Source organism: Gymnoscopelus braueri, assembly GCF_963280865.1.
Source record: "Gymnoscopelus braueri genome assembly, chromosome: 21".
NCBI lineage: Eukaryota > Metazoa > Chordata > Actinopteri > Myctophiformes > Myctophidae > Gymnoscopelus > Gymnoscopelus braueri.
The window spans coordinates 5,607,616-5,622,679 of record NC_137623.1 but is presented as its reverse complement, the minus strand read 5'-3'; the positions used below and the strand labels follow the sequence as shown (position 1 = coordinate 5,622,679).

The 15,064-nt window shown below is 40.6% G+C and overlaps 1 protein-coding gene across 1 annotated transcript; it reads right to left on the bottom strand.

Annotated features, from left to right (window-relative positions):
- Positions 1–1,578: 1,578 nt before the first annotated feature.
- Positions 1,579–3,388, bottom strand: LOC308077582 (calcium homeostasis modulator protein 5-like; the record flags this gene model as incomplete). The annotated part of the gene is made up of 2 exons (XM_080418327.1): positions 1,579–1,935; positions 2,858–3,388. 2 exons carry the CDS (start codon positions 3,386–3,388, stop codon positions 1,579–1,581), a joined length of 888 nt encoding a protein of 295 aa, XP_080274453.1.
- Positions 3,389–15,064: the final 11,676 nt, after the last annotated feature.

Genomic DNA, 15,064 nt, shown 5'->3' with positions numbered 1-15,064 from the left:
ACAGCCATCTTCATAAACTCTATGCTGTATGTGTATTATGCTCGCTTTTCCACATGTTATTTAGATCAGTGGTTCTCAAACTTGTACCAAGGACCCCCAAAGTGATATGTATGTGGCTGCGGACCCCAACCTGAAAATATGTTGTGCCAGGGACCCCCAGAAGCAAAGATTTGTGTTAAAAATGTTCGCCTTTAAAAAAAAAAAAAGTTTTGTTAGTGTTTCCCCATTTTGGGAACCACTCTACTATACTAGTATAGTATAATAGTCCTTAGGAGGTCAGACAGATTGGTATGTTATCTTATTTCATTTCAGCTTTATTTATTTAGGAAGGTCAATTTGAGAGCAAGCTCTCTTTTCCAAAGACACCCTGATTACAGCAAACATCAAATGAAACAAAACAAATACAAGATAACAGTTGAACTTCAACTCTAAAGGTCCTTACACACGGGGCGATTTTTTTCATGCGAATAATACGTTTTTTTTTTACCTTATAAAGTCAATGCAAGCTTACATGGAGCGAAAAAGCGTCTTTTAATTATTCGGAATGAGTCCGAATTTTGCGTATATTCGCATATTCGCCGGTGTGTAACCGCCTTAAAGGACAATTTTGGCCTTTGGCCTTTGGCGGACCTCGATCCCGGGTCCGCCACAGCTTAAAACGTGCGCGGATAGGCCTTGCGCTAGATCGCATATTTTAATTGCTTTTTTTTTGTGAGATCTGACGTTCATAGTGACAGAACACTGTCAAAAAAAAAAAAAAAAGCAGAAGTCTCGCTAGACGAGATTGAAATCTCGAGATTTCAATCTCGTCTAGCGAGACTTAGTTTTTTTTTTGCATAGTGTTCTGTCACTATGAACGTCAGATCTCACAAAAAAAAAGCAATTAAAATATGCGATCTAGCGCAAGGCCTATCCGCGCACGTTTTAAGCTGTGGCGGACCTGGGATGGAGTTATGAAATGTTTCTACTGTACCATTCATCCTAAGATATCATAACGTCATAGAAAAGGTAAGAAAAACCAAAATTCTCCTTTAAGTGTTAATAATCTGTTAAGATAGTTAGGCATTTTCTTCAGTAAGGCTTTGTAGTCATGTTTATTGTCTCCGCCAGGCCGAAAGGTATGGCGTATGTTTTGCACCCTGTCCGTCCGTCCGTGTGTCCATGTGTCCGTCCGTGTGTCCGTCCGTCCGTCCGTCCGTCCGTTGTGAGCTTGTAGATCTGCTATTTTCAAATATTTTAGTACTTTTACTTTTGATACTTTAAGTACATTTTGATACCAATACTTTTGTACTTTTACTCAAGTACATTGTGAATTCCAGACTTTTACTTGTAACAGAGTACTTCTACATTGCAGTATTGATACTTTTACTTCAGTAAAACATTTGAGTACTTTTTCCACCACTGTCCACAATTAATGGCCACATTTCTTGGTAATAACTGAGCTAAATGGGTAAATAACTGAAACATAATGTGCCGATGATTCATTGAGTACGTCCATTGTTCATGTCATTCATTTCAAAAAAAAAAAAAAAATACATATTTGAAAACTGCTTTCATTGAGATATCTCAGAAACCAGATTAATTGATATCACACATCATCGCATCATTGTCTTGTCCTTCTTCCATTTCGTTTTTTCTGTTTGTCTGCTTTTTTGAGTCAATATCCCCTCCGATCCACCTGCTGTACGGTGAGATGTCCTCCCATTGTTTAGTGTCACCAAAGGGGTCCCGGTTTCGCTCAAAGAAGCTCTCGAGTTTGCTCTTGACCAGCTCGCCGGCTTTGACCACAGCGGCGGCGTCAAACTGCTCCTTCATTTTCTCTGCATAGTGTGTCTTGTACGTGCGCTGAGAATAGCTCTCCTGAGAGCAGAAGTTTAAGCACAAGACAAAGAGACCAGCAATGGCAGCTCCCACAATGAGCCACCAGCCTATTAGCTGTGGATGAACAGAAAGAGCACAAGCTTACAGTTCATAAAGCATTGGACTTTAATCAACATAAAACAAATAAAGCTAAAAAAAAATGCTCCTCGGAGCACAGGTCTCCGCCAGGTCAGGTAGGCTATTGTGGCCTCCTTGTGGCGCTATAATATACCAATGTGAAAAAGGTGGCATTTCTTCCTCGGCCTAGTGGGAATGTGTGTGCATTCATGATTTGAGCAAAAATGTGTTTTGCCAAATTAGACCTGCTGGTGGCGCTATAACAGGCCAATGTGAAAAGGGTGGCATTTCTTCCTCGGCCTAGTGGGAATGTGCGTGTGAAATTTTCACAGAAATCGCACGCTGTTTTCATGATTTGAGACTTTGGAAGCCAACCTTAGCCAATCAGGATGGAATATGAAATATCGGACAGATCCGTCTTGATCACATGACTATAGAGATACTGTGTACCGATTTGCATGATGTTTTGATACAATCTGTATAGGAGTAATATCCAAAAATGTGTTTCGCACAAATCGGCCTCCTGGTGGCGCTATAACAGGCCCATGTGAAACTTTTGGGGCAGAGGTTCTGAATTGGCATCCAGGAAGTGTGTGTGCACAGTTTCACAGCGACCGGGCCAACGGTGCCGGAGATTAGCTGCTCACAGACAGATGGACGGACACACGGACTGACGGACAGGGTGTAAAACATACTCTCGCCATACCTTTCGGCCTGGCGGAGACAATAATAATGACAGAAATTATATGCTGATAAAGTTAATGCGCGCACACACACACACATACGCCACACACACACGCACATGTGTGCGTGTGCGCACACACACACACACACACACACACACACACACACACACACACACACACACACACACACACACACACACACACACACACACACACACTAGAGCATTGCTTACCTGTGACTCGGCCAAGAACATTAGAAGCTTCTCTTTGCTTTTGACTGTGTCTTTGTCGCAGGTGACTTTGACCAGCTCCTTAAAGCAATCCTCCAAGTCCTTAAGACAATCCTCTGTCATGTTGTTCACACACTCCTGTTTCTGACAGTACACTTTCCGACCGCTGGCAGCACACTGAATAAAGGTGCCGTTTAGCAGTGCCGCGCACAGCCATATTATAGGGACTACGAGGGCACGCATGATGGCACGCATGAAGATCGTGCAGTCAATTTGTGCAGTCAATTCCCGGCAACACCCTGTGTATTCCCACCACAGTTTGGTGCTGAAGAACAGGCAAAGAACCAGCAGCATAACAAACGGGGCCAGCAGGAAAGTCACCCCGTAGAAAAAGTTCTGTTCATCGCAGGGGCACTGAAAGCTGAGCACTGAGAAGATCTGCTCACCACCGATGGTCATGAATGCCATAACACTGTAACCAATGGTGGTTTTCTGTTTCATGAAGAGCTTCAGGGAGGCTCGGAGGAACTCCATAATGCAGATGAGAAGGTTTCCAGATGCACCCAGAGAGTAGAAATGAAGTAAACCAAAGTAAATGAAAACAGGAGAAGGAGAGATTAGAATCTGTACTCCATACACTGATGGTTGTGAGTTGACATCTGCTGTGTAACTCCCTTTACCTGCCCTTCAGCTCTGGCTTTATCCCTCCCTCTCTCTGCCAGTCTCCGTTTACTGGCAGGTCTCCGTTTACATACAGATTTCCATCAAGATTAATTATTTGTTTTGTGATTTTCTTTCTTCTACACACACACACACACACACACACACACCTTGACGGACGGACAGACGGACGTACAGGGTGCAAAACATACTCTCTCGCCAGGCCGAAAGACAAAAACAGTCTGCAGCCACTCTCCATGGAAACTCTCGATGTGCAGCCGGCGAGGTGTGTGTGTGTCCGCAATCACCATACATGGAAGCATGTGAAGTTGCGAACACCCCATCAAGTAGATTTGAACATGACATGGGTTTTAGTCGAGGCAGACATGGAGTTTTCATGGAGTTGCAAACCTTCATTTTAGCCAAACAACCGTCGCAGAAACCTGTGCACGTGTTTCCATGCTATAAACCACCTAGCCTGAGGAGGATTATTATACATTTCTTGTCTGTTTGTTTGTTTCGTGTACAAACTTCCAATTTAATTTAAATGTATTGGAAAAACAGGGACATGGAGACTAAACCCACCCAATCTCATGGTCTCGACTCCAGTTCTGCCCAGAAGTTCATGGACCTGCATTCTTAGTGGCTTGTGTGCAGTGGTGTAAAGTAACTAAGTACATTTACTCAAGTGCTGTACTTGAGTACACTTTTTAGGTACTTTTACTTTACTGGAGTATTTCCAATTGTCTATACTTTTACTTCTACTCCACTACATCTCAGAGGAAAATATTGTACTTTTACTCCACTACAATGATTTGAAAACTTTAGTTACTAGTTACTTTGCAGATATAAAGTATTACATTATAAAACCACTTTAGCCCTATTTTATACATAGGCTATTTGAAAATAGCCGATCTACAAGCTCACAACGCGTCGCATCGCGATGCGTTTATGAGCTTGTAGATCTGCTATTTTCAAACATTTTAGTACTTTTACTTTTGGTACTTCAAGTACATTTTGATACCAATACTTTTGTACTTTTACTCAAGTACATTTTGAATTCTGGACTTTTACTTGTAACAGAGTATTTTTTATATTGCAGTATTGGTACTTTTACTTAAAGAGGTGGTGCCATGTTTTTGCACTTTTTCTGTTTTTCATGTGTCTATGAGGTTGATAGAACTTCATTAAGCCCCCCGGTGGTGTTTTTATGGTGTTTTATGTCTTCTCTGACTATTTGGAGTTTTTTCCTGGAGGCTGAAACCTTGAGGGTCAAATGTGCCAATAGAGAAACAGCGCTTTAGTGACATCACAAAGCCCACACCCTCCCCCTCATTATCATAACACAACAGGTGTGGGCATGAGGAGGAGGAGGGACTAGGACAGGTGGGTGGTGCTAAGGTGGTGGAGGAGGTGCTAAGGTGAGAACCAGGTATACTTAATGCACTGGTGGGTGTGTCTACATAAAAACAACATTTTAACACTTACTGTACACTTTTTTTTTGTTGAAAAAAATCCTTACATAATAATAATACCTTATGATCAGGTTTTAGGGTTGAAAAATATCATGGCACTCCATCTTTAAGTAACGAATTTGAGTACTTTTCCTTCCACTGACTGTCATACAGACGAGCGTCTGATCAGAGCCCCTGTCCTGTGCACAGACTTCTCCACCAGTCAGAGCATCTCGGTTCCGAGACACCAAATCAGGTGAAATGGGATAAATATCCGAGCAGCATTTACAGTAGGATGAAACGCTTGTTTGTTTGTGAGTTCATGGTAGCCCTGCAACGTCACATCATGACGAAACTTCAACCTGGTGTTTGCACTTTCTCCATTTACGGCCCGTACATCTACTCAAACGTTCAGATTTCAATTATAAAGTGCTTACCCTATGGCCACGGACGTTATAATTATGTACGGGTCCTCAGAAGGACCCGTATATTCTGTGTTGTTCAATAAAAATCATTTTAATCTGATTGGCGGCCATTTTCTCAGAGAGTTATAATGTATCAGAGTGCAATACACATTCCAACCAATAAGGTCGCGTAGTAGAAAGCATGGAGAAAATTTGAAGAAAATGGCCATCGATCGGATTAAAATGCTTTTTATTATTTAACAATACGGAAATGCAGGTACTTTTGAGGCCCCGTACATAATTGTAACATCCGTGGCCATGGGGTAAGCACTTTATATTTGAAATCTAATTGTTAATGTAGATGTACGGGTTGTAATGGGGAAAGTGCAAAAAACAGGTTGAAGTTCAGCCATGACACTCGTGACGGACGAGTGTCGTGTAATCCATGGCTATGTTTAGGGAACATTGACCAACTTTTCCTCCCGCCATGAAGAATCTCCACTGGAGATGGCGACAATAAGACACTATAGGCATATACATTAATGCTCAGCATAGTTGTATTTGTTGCTGTTGTTGGTGCATAGCCTTTTTTACCTTTTCCTCCCGCCATGGAGATGGCAAAATTATATGATTATAATGCTCAACATAATTTATTTCATTTGTTGCTGTTGGTGTGATCTGTTTCCACAGTATGTGTTGCTTTTATGTGTATAGTCATTGCTTACAGTGGGCCTACTTTTTTGACATTACATTAAGACATTATTGCTATAACTTTATTTGTTGTTGTTGGTGCATAATTGTAGCCTATATTGTAGCCTTTTTCAAAGCACTTTCACTGTGCTGTTGTTCATTATATAGGCGAGCATTTGCTTGCTATATATAGACCAATTATTTGTTTACCAACATTGAGACTGAATGCACAGGGGCCCGTTTCACAAAACCTGGATTAGGGATAAACCGGGTTTAATCAGCTATCCTGGCTTAAATTATCCAGGAATCGGTTTCACGAAAGCTGAGTTAGCTCGGCAGATTAACTTAGCCAGTAAACCTGTATATGTTTATCCATGATCCGATTTCACGAAAGAAAATTGAAGCAATCCTGCCTTAGTTGCCGTGGCAATTTAGCTGTGAAGTTAGCCTAACAGCCAAGCTTTATTAATCCAGTGCCTTGTTCTTCAAGTTTTGTGAAATAGCTGTTAGTCCAATGACTCCAATCGTAAACCAATGAGTTTTTCCACACTTATTCAATTCTTATTCGAAAATCGAAGATCTACAAGCCCGGGAAAAAATTGTCTTATGGCCGCCCCCCGGACCCCTGTCGGGGGTCAACGGGGGTCCGGGTACTCCCGAACCCCCGTTGACCCCCGGCCCCCCGTGTACCCCTGGACCCCCGTTGACCCCCGTGGACCGGGGACCCCCGGTCCGCCAAAAGGCAAGCTTTTCACTTGTAGATCTTCAATTTTAGAAATTAGAAAATTATTCTAAGTGTTTATAATTATTATTCCAACATTCACCTAAACTCCTCATGTTTGAGCCTAACTGAATTATATATTTATGGACGTATATAAATTAATTGCATATTTTTGGACAACTTTTGCATTTAATTTGTCGGCAATACTTTGCCACGCTTTCTCCCTGGATCTATATTTATTGCGGTCGTGTTTCCTCTCTTGCTTATTATACATTTTAATTCCTTGTATGATTCCAAAAGCTGCTGCAGTGCTGCTGTTCAGCCACAGAGAAGAACGCCGCTCTGGTTTTGGGCTCCATGATTGGTCAAGTTCAAGGATTGATTCTGCTATCGACTTTCATGGTCTTTTATAGGAATAGATGAAGGCACAGTCAGCCTGGTTTAACGATCCTGGCTCGACAAAGCCGCTCCTTCTCAGCCCGGCTTGGCGTTCGTGGAACTGAATAAACCAGGCTGAACAGCGCAGGCTTGTCAAACCTGGATTTGCCTTTTAAACCAGGATAATTTAATTCCGCTTTCGTGAAATAGACCCCTGGTGATTATTTCATGCAATCAATTCTCAACCTGTTGTTTTGGGGTGCGCTGGTTGCAACCAGTGTGACGTCATCGGTTAAGGGGTCTATAGGGGTGTTGAAAAATAAAGTGCCCCCCCTTGTAAAAATGTATGCCCCCCTGCTGATAACTGTCTGGAGCTGACACAATGTCTCGCATCGCGACGCATTGTGAGCTTGTAAATAGGCTATTGTCAAATGGCCGAAATGTACAGTATATGGGCTGAATTGAAATGGTATGTCTTGTTATAATAATCAAAATCTTCAAAGTAACAAAAAATGATTGTAGTGGAGTAAAGTAAAATATTTGCCTCTGAGATGTAGTGGAGTAGAAGTAAAAGTACTGAAAATGTGAAATACTCCAGTAAAGTAAAAATACCTCAACATTGTACTTAAGTACAGTACTTGAGTACTTATTTACTTTACACCACTGCTTCGGACAGTGTGTGAATCCATATGTGTGCTCAACACTTGGCTATAATGAGCTGATGAAATGGTGTGGGATGCTGTAATAGCTGTATTCTAAGCCGTACCCCTGGGTAAAGTACATTTACTCAAGTACTGTACTTTTTAGGTATTTTTTACTATTTCCAATTTTCAGTAGGCTACTTTTACTTCTACTCCACTACATCTCAGAGGCAAATATTGCACTTTTACTCCACTGCAATTATTAGACAACATCAGTTACTTTGCAGATTTGTATTATTATTACAAAACATACCTACCACTTAAGCCCTATATACATTTTGGCCATTTGCCAATAGCCGATCTACAAGCTCACAATGCGTCGCGATGCAACATATTGTGAGCTTGTAGATCTGCTATTTTCAAAAGATTATTTTGTATACATTTGAAAACTTGAAATGGGACATTCTTCATAATGAGCACTTTCTACTTTGGGTACTCTATGTACATTTTGATGCCAATACTTACTTACAATACATTTTGAATTCCGGATTTGTACTTGTAACAGAGTATTTTTACATTGCAGAATTGATACTTTTACTTAAGTAGAAAATCTGAGTACTTTTTTTCCACCACTGCTCAACACTTGGCTATAATGAGCTGATGAAATGGTGTGGGGTGCTGTAATGGCTGCATTCTAAGCCGTACCCCTGGGTTTAAGGCTCGCTCTGCGTCTGGGAGAAGCCCAGGCGAGTACCAGTGCTTGCCTTTCCCGCATGCCTGTAGCCATGAAGCAATCTATCAGCTCAGCTTATAGGTTGTTTCTACTGCTCAGCACCATGACACCATGACACAGACACAGACACAGGCTCTCTCTCTCTCTCTCTCTCTCTCTCTCTCTCTCTCTCTCTCTCTCTCTCTCTCTCTCTCTCTCTCTCTCTCTCTCTCTCTCTCTCTCTCTCTCTCTCTCTCTCTCACACACACATTTTCCAAACCATGCACTTCAGCCCTGCAGTAGGCACTGTATACAGTACTTGGTCGTATATACAACAAATAGCAAAAATAGCCAATCTTCAAGCTCACAACGCATCGCTTTGTGATGCATTGTGGGCTTGGAGCTATGCTGTAATTGCTATTTCTAAAAAATAAGTGGAGAAGAAAAACTCCAAATATTATGAAAATATAAGAACATGCGGCCACAAATACAGCATGGGCACCAGGGGTTAATATAGTTATTATTATTTGCTTTTTAAATTGTGATTTGATCAAACATAAAATATCAAACATATCAGACCGTCTACAGTACATTTCCCAAAATGAAATGCCTGGATTTAATTTGGTCAGAGCAGAAGCAGGGATAACACATAATCCCCACTAGCCATGAAAATATGAATGACCAGAGGAAGATATCAAAACAGAAGCATGAAATCCCCCCCCCCCCCATCCCCCCAGCTAATCCAACTGCACACAGGCACGCACGCACGCATGCATGCATGCACGCACGCACGCACGCACGCACGCACGCACGCACGCACGCACGCACGCACGCACGCACAGAAATTAAAAATACATTTCAACCAAAATGTCATTAAAGCCTCACACTATGTCACTTTTTTTTATGAGTAAAATGTAATTGTGTCCAATATGTATGGTAGAGTATATCAGTGGTGGAAAAAGTACTCAAATATTTTACTTAAGTTAAAGTATCAAATACTGCAATGTAGAAGTACTCTATTACAAGTAAAAGTTCGGAATTAAACATTTACTTGAGTAAAAGTACAAAAGTATTGGTATCAAAATGTACTTAAAGTACCAAAAGTAAAAGTACTAAAATGTTTGAAAATAGCAAATCTACAAGCTCGTTGCGACGCGTTGTGAGCTTGTAGATCTGCTATTTTCAAATAGCCTAGGTATAAAATAGGGCTAAAGTGGTTAATGTATGTTTTATAGTAATAATTTATAACTGAAAAGTAACTAGTAACTAAAGTTTTCAAATAATTGTAGTGGAGTAAAAATAAACATTTTGCCTCTGAGATGTAGTGGAGTAGAAGTAAATACTGAAAATTGGAAATACTCCAGTAAAAAATCCTCAAAAGTGTACTTAAGTACAGTACTTGAGTAAATGTACTTGGTTACTTTACACCACTGGAGTATATTAATACAATAGCAGTCAGCAGGGAGTGTTGGGCGGGAGGAGTAGGACGATAAGGCTCTTCTATGTCCTCTCGGTGGGGGCTCCTCACCGGCAGGTAGAGTCAGTAGGATACGACAGCATGTGACAACACAGAAATGTGTGTGGGGAGGAGTTAATTGGCATAATGACTAAATTGGAGAGAAAAAGGGGTAAAAAAAAATGGCTACTGTCAACAACAAAAAAAAATCCAAAAATCCAAAAATATAAAAGATGAAAATGATTGATCTATTTTCGCTAGTTGGGGTCCGGGGGGGGGGGGGGGGAGACAATATAATTTATCTTCATGGGTCTCGAGCTAAAACGCTTGGCAACCGCTGGTTCTCAACAGCTTAGCTGTGATCTTATACACCGCATGTATCTGCCCATCTATTACTATGCTGGTAATGTAGCCAGTAGTTGCCAGATTCTGTGAGAGAAACAAGCAACCAGGTCTAGGAAAACCAGCCCAAAAGAAGCGACTATGGGCCACATGAGCACTTTAACATATACATCAGCTATTTGAAAATAACAGATCTAGTTGTGAGCTTGTAGATCGGCTATTTTCAAATAAAATCTTGCGGGGAAATTATAATAAGCAGATCTGGCAACCCTGAATGTAGCCCATACTGTACAGTATAACTATCTGGATGAAAAACAAGCTTCTCTCTCTCTCTCCACATCTTCACCGTGGGGCTGTAAATGCCACGTTCATTACCATGAGCCTGGCCCCCATGCAGCCTGATGGAGAGCTAAGCCTTGATTTCACAAGCAGCAGAGATGAGAGCGGAGGATTAGCAGCCTGTCGACATGCTGAAGGGAACTCACTTGCGTCCCTATGAAGCTGTCTGTGGCATCAAAGTTCATCCTTATTAAAGAATGTGAGGATTTACAAATACCATATCTAATAAATCATGATCAAAGTGGGTTTGATTCAAAGTTTGTTGCAAAAACTAAATATTTGACTTTGAGTTGACGTTTGCCTGAAGCAGAGGCAGGGAATACATGTCTAATTCATCCCCTTTGCACAATTAATCTATCTTCAGAACTTGTACGAGTTCAATTGTATTTCTATTGAACAATATCATCTAGGCGTGATAATCATCGATGGATTCTTATTTTTAGAGATTTTTTTTTCCCATTTTGCTGTTTTCTACGAGGCTAGTCTTTGGTTGTTTTATTGAGTTAGTATCAGTATAATTCCCACAGCATTGTTATACACGAATCCACGGAGCGCTGCCCTGCGCGCAGCCATTGCTGCGGTGTCAACGCTCCGCGGACGCGACACCGCAGCAATGGCCGCCTACAGGCAGCTACAGGCAGTGCGTCTGTGGATTCGTCTATATGATTCAATATTAGCCGTGTTTAAAGAATCTGAGGATTTACAAATACCATAATAAATCATGATCAAAGTGGAATAGATTAAAAGTTTGTTTTGACTTTGAGTTGACGTTGCCTGAGGCAGAGAATATAAGCCTACATGTCTAATTCATCCCCTTTGCACAATTAATCTATATCTTCATAACTTCTACAGGTTCAATTGTATTTCTACTGAACAATATCTCAAGTAAGCATAACAATCATCGTGGATAATCTTTTTATATAGTATTTTTGTCTCCGCCAGGCCGAAAGGCATTGCGAGAGAGTATGTTTTACCCCCTGTCCGTCCGTCCGTCCGTCCGTCCGTCCGTCCGTCCGTGTGTCCTGTCCGTGTGTTAGCAGCTAATCTCCGGCACCGTTGACCCGGTCGCTGCGAAACTGTGCACACACACTCCCTGGATGCCAATTCAGAACCTCTGCCCCACATTTTTTCACATGGGCCTGTTATAGCGCCACCAGGAGGCCGATTTATGCAAAACCCATTTTTTAATATTACTCCTACAGATTTTATCCAAACGTCATGCAAATCGGTACACAGTATCTCTATAGTCACGTGATCAACACGGATCTGTCCGATTTCCCATATTCCATCCTCATTGCCAAGGTTGGCTTCCAAAGTTTGCAGGATAGGTCCGTTTTGAACAAAAAGCCTCAAACTATGCACGCAGCTTGCGATTTCCGTGACATTTCACACGCACATTCCCACTAGGCCGAGGAAGAAATGCCACCCTTTTCACATTGGCCTGTCATAGCGCCACCAGCAGGTCTAATTTAGCAAAACAAATTTTTGGAACAAAATGCCTCAAATCATGAATGCAGTGTCTGATTGCCGTGAAAAGGCTAAGAATAAATGGCACCCTTCTCACATTGGCCTTTTATAGTGCCACCAGGAGGCCACAATAACGTACCTGACCTGGCGGAGACCTGTGCTCCGAGGAGCACTTTTTCTAGTTTATCTTTCATTTCGCTAGACTTTGGTGTTTTATTGAGTTAGTATCAGTATAATTCCCACAGCATTGTTATTATGATTCAATGTTAGCCGTATTTAAGTGGCTTGTTTTCCCTCAGCTCCTGGAGCTACAGATACCTCATTTCAATGTGTTGGAACACATCGTAAAAAGGAGGGCCCTTCAGAAACACAACAACTCCCTGGAAGCAAACAGCATATTGTTTCTTTCAACCTGGCATCCCTATTTCAGGCACGTACCGTATTTGTGAAAATAGTAGCTCTACAAGCTAACAACGTGCTGTGTTGTGAACAGTTGTAGAAATGCTATTTTTCTACTTTTCTTTGACTGTCATATGACATTTATTATGACAAAAATAACATAAACACTTAATATGGAAACACGCGATTGTGAGTACATATAAAACGTCGCTGTTGGTGAGTCTCCATATTTTAAATTTCGTAAATTAATCCCCTGCTTGATCGTACTACAGTGTCACACAAAAGTATCACAAATGGCTGATCTACAAGCTTGAAACGCTTCGAGCTTGTAGATCTGCTATTTTTTATACTTTTGAATTTGAATCCTGAAAAGCAATGTTGGAAAGTAACTAAGTACATTTACTTAAGTACTGTACTTAAGTACAATTTTGAGGTATTTGTACTTTACTTGAGTATTTCCAATTTCCAATACTTTTACTTCTACTCCACTACATCTCAGAGGCAAATATTGTACTTTTACTCCACTACAATTATTTGAAAACTTGAGTTACTAGTTACTTTGTAGATATAAATTAGCCGATCTACAAGCTCACAACGCGTCGCATCGCGACGTGTTGTGAGCTTGTAGATCTGCTATTTTCAAATATTTAATACTTTTACTTCTGGTACTTTACGTACATTTTGATGCCAATACTTTTGTACTTTTACTCAAGTACATTTTTAATTCTGAACTTTTACTTGTAACAGAGTATTTTTATATTGCAGTATCGGTACTTTCACTTAAGTAAATAATTTGAGTACTTTTTCCACCCCTGCTGAAAAGCAACAGTTTTGGACGACAGAGACGATATAATAACTTTTTCCACAAGACGAGGCTGTGGGCTTTGGTCCAGTGTAGTAAAAGTGAAATGAAAGATAATTAAACAGGGACACGTCTTATTTCAGGGCAACGCAAGGTTAATTAAACTTCTCCATGCAAAGCAATACAAACATCCAATTAACATGACGATAAGACATGAAAAGCAGACATAATGTAAATAATAATGATACACATTATCAATGCTGGTACTTTAAGAAACTTTTTGTTGTTGTTGTTGTTTTGTTATCGTAATTGATTTAATACTTTATTAACAGTTTGCCAAAAAAAAGGCACGGTGGTGCACATTTATACAAAAGAATGCTAAAAGGATGACCCATAAGCCCTCAGGGCTTGTTTCCATTGAGGTCCAGTGTATTCAATTCATCGAGAAATCTAATTATTTTATTATTGCTCTTTTAATTATTATCTATAGATATTTTATTATTTATTATTATTATTTTGATGATAAGGGGACAAATGTCTGTTAGTGTTATCACCTGCAGTTTTTTTTTGCGTTTATAATGAGGCCAATCTGGGAACCCATTTGGTTAAAAAAAGCAGGGTTACAGAGTGCTCTGTCTTCCCTCTCAGCTTCCCTAGCGTCTGAACAAAAGCAAATAAACTACAAAGGGACGAGAACTGACCACTCTGCCTCTTTGAAAACATAGCATCTGTTCTCCATATCCATCTCTGCACGCACACGCACACACACACACACACACACACACACACACACACACTCACACTCACACTCACACTCACACTCACACACACACACACACACACACACACACACACACACACACACACACACATACAACATACACACAACGTACATTTCGGCCATTTGAAAATAGCAAAGCTCATAATGCGCCGCGATGCAATGCATTATGAGCTTGTAGATCTGCAGTTTTCTAAAGATTTGTATACATTTGAAAGCTTGAAATGGGGCATTCATGCATAATGAGTACTTTTACTTTTGGTACATTTTGATGCCAATACTTTTGTACTTTTACTCAAATACATTTTGAATTCCGGACTTTTACTTGTAACACAGTATTTCTTTATTGCAGTATTGATACTTTTAATTAAATAAAACATGTCGTACTTTTTCCACCACTGCACAAACACACACACGCACGCACGCACGCACGCACGCACGCACGCACGCACGCACGCACGCACGCACGCACACACTCACACACACACAGTACAATGGTGTCACAAAAAGAACAGATCTATTCTCCAAGCTAACAATGCATCACTTTAACAATAGATCTTTGTGTGTGACTCGACGACACACCATTGTGAAGTGAGTTGTACAAATGAACACTCTGCAGCTCTGTGGCTTTACTGTGTGTTCGCCCACCACTTAATTTATAAAGTATAATTTAACCCACGCACGTTTACCATGGAATTAAGTGCTGGTGTGCTGCTATGCTAACTAACTCATTTTGACAATGGTGAATGATAGGAACACATATCTTTTACACTAGAGTGTCTAGCAGCCAGTGGTGTAAAGTAACTAAGTACATTTACTCAAGTACTGTACTTAAGTACACTTTTGAGTTATTTTTACTTTACTGGAGTATTTTCAATGTTTAGTTATTTTACTTCTACTCCATTACATCTCAGAGGCAAATATTGTACTTTTACTCCACTACAATTATTTACATTTACACGCTATA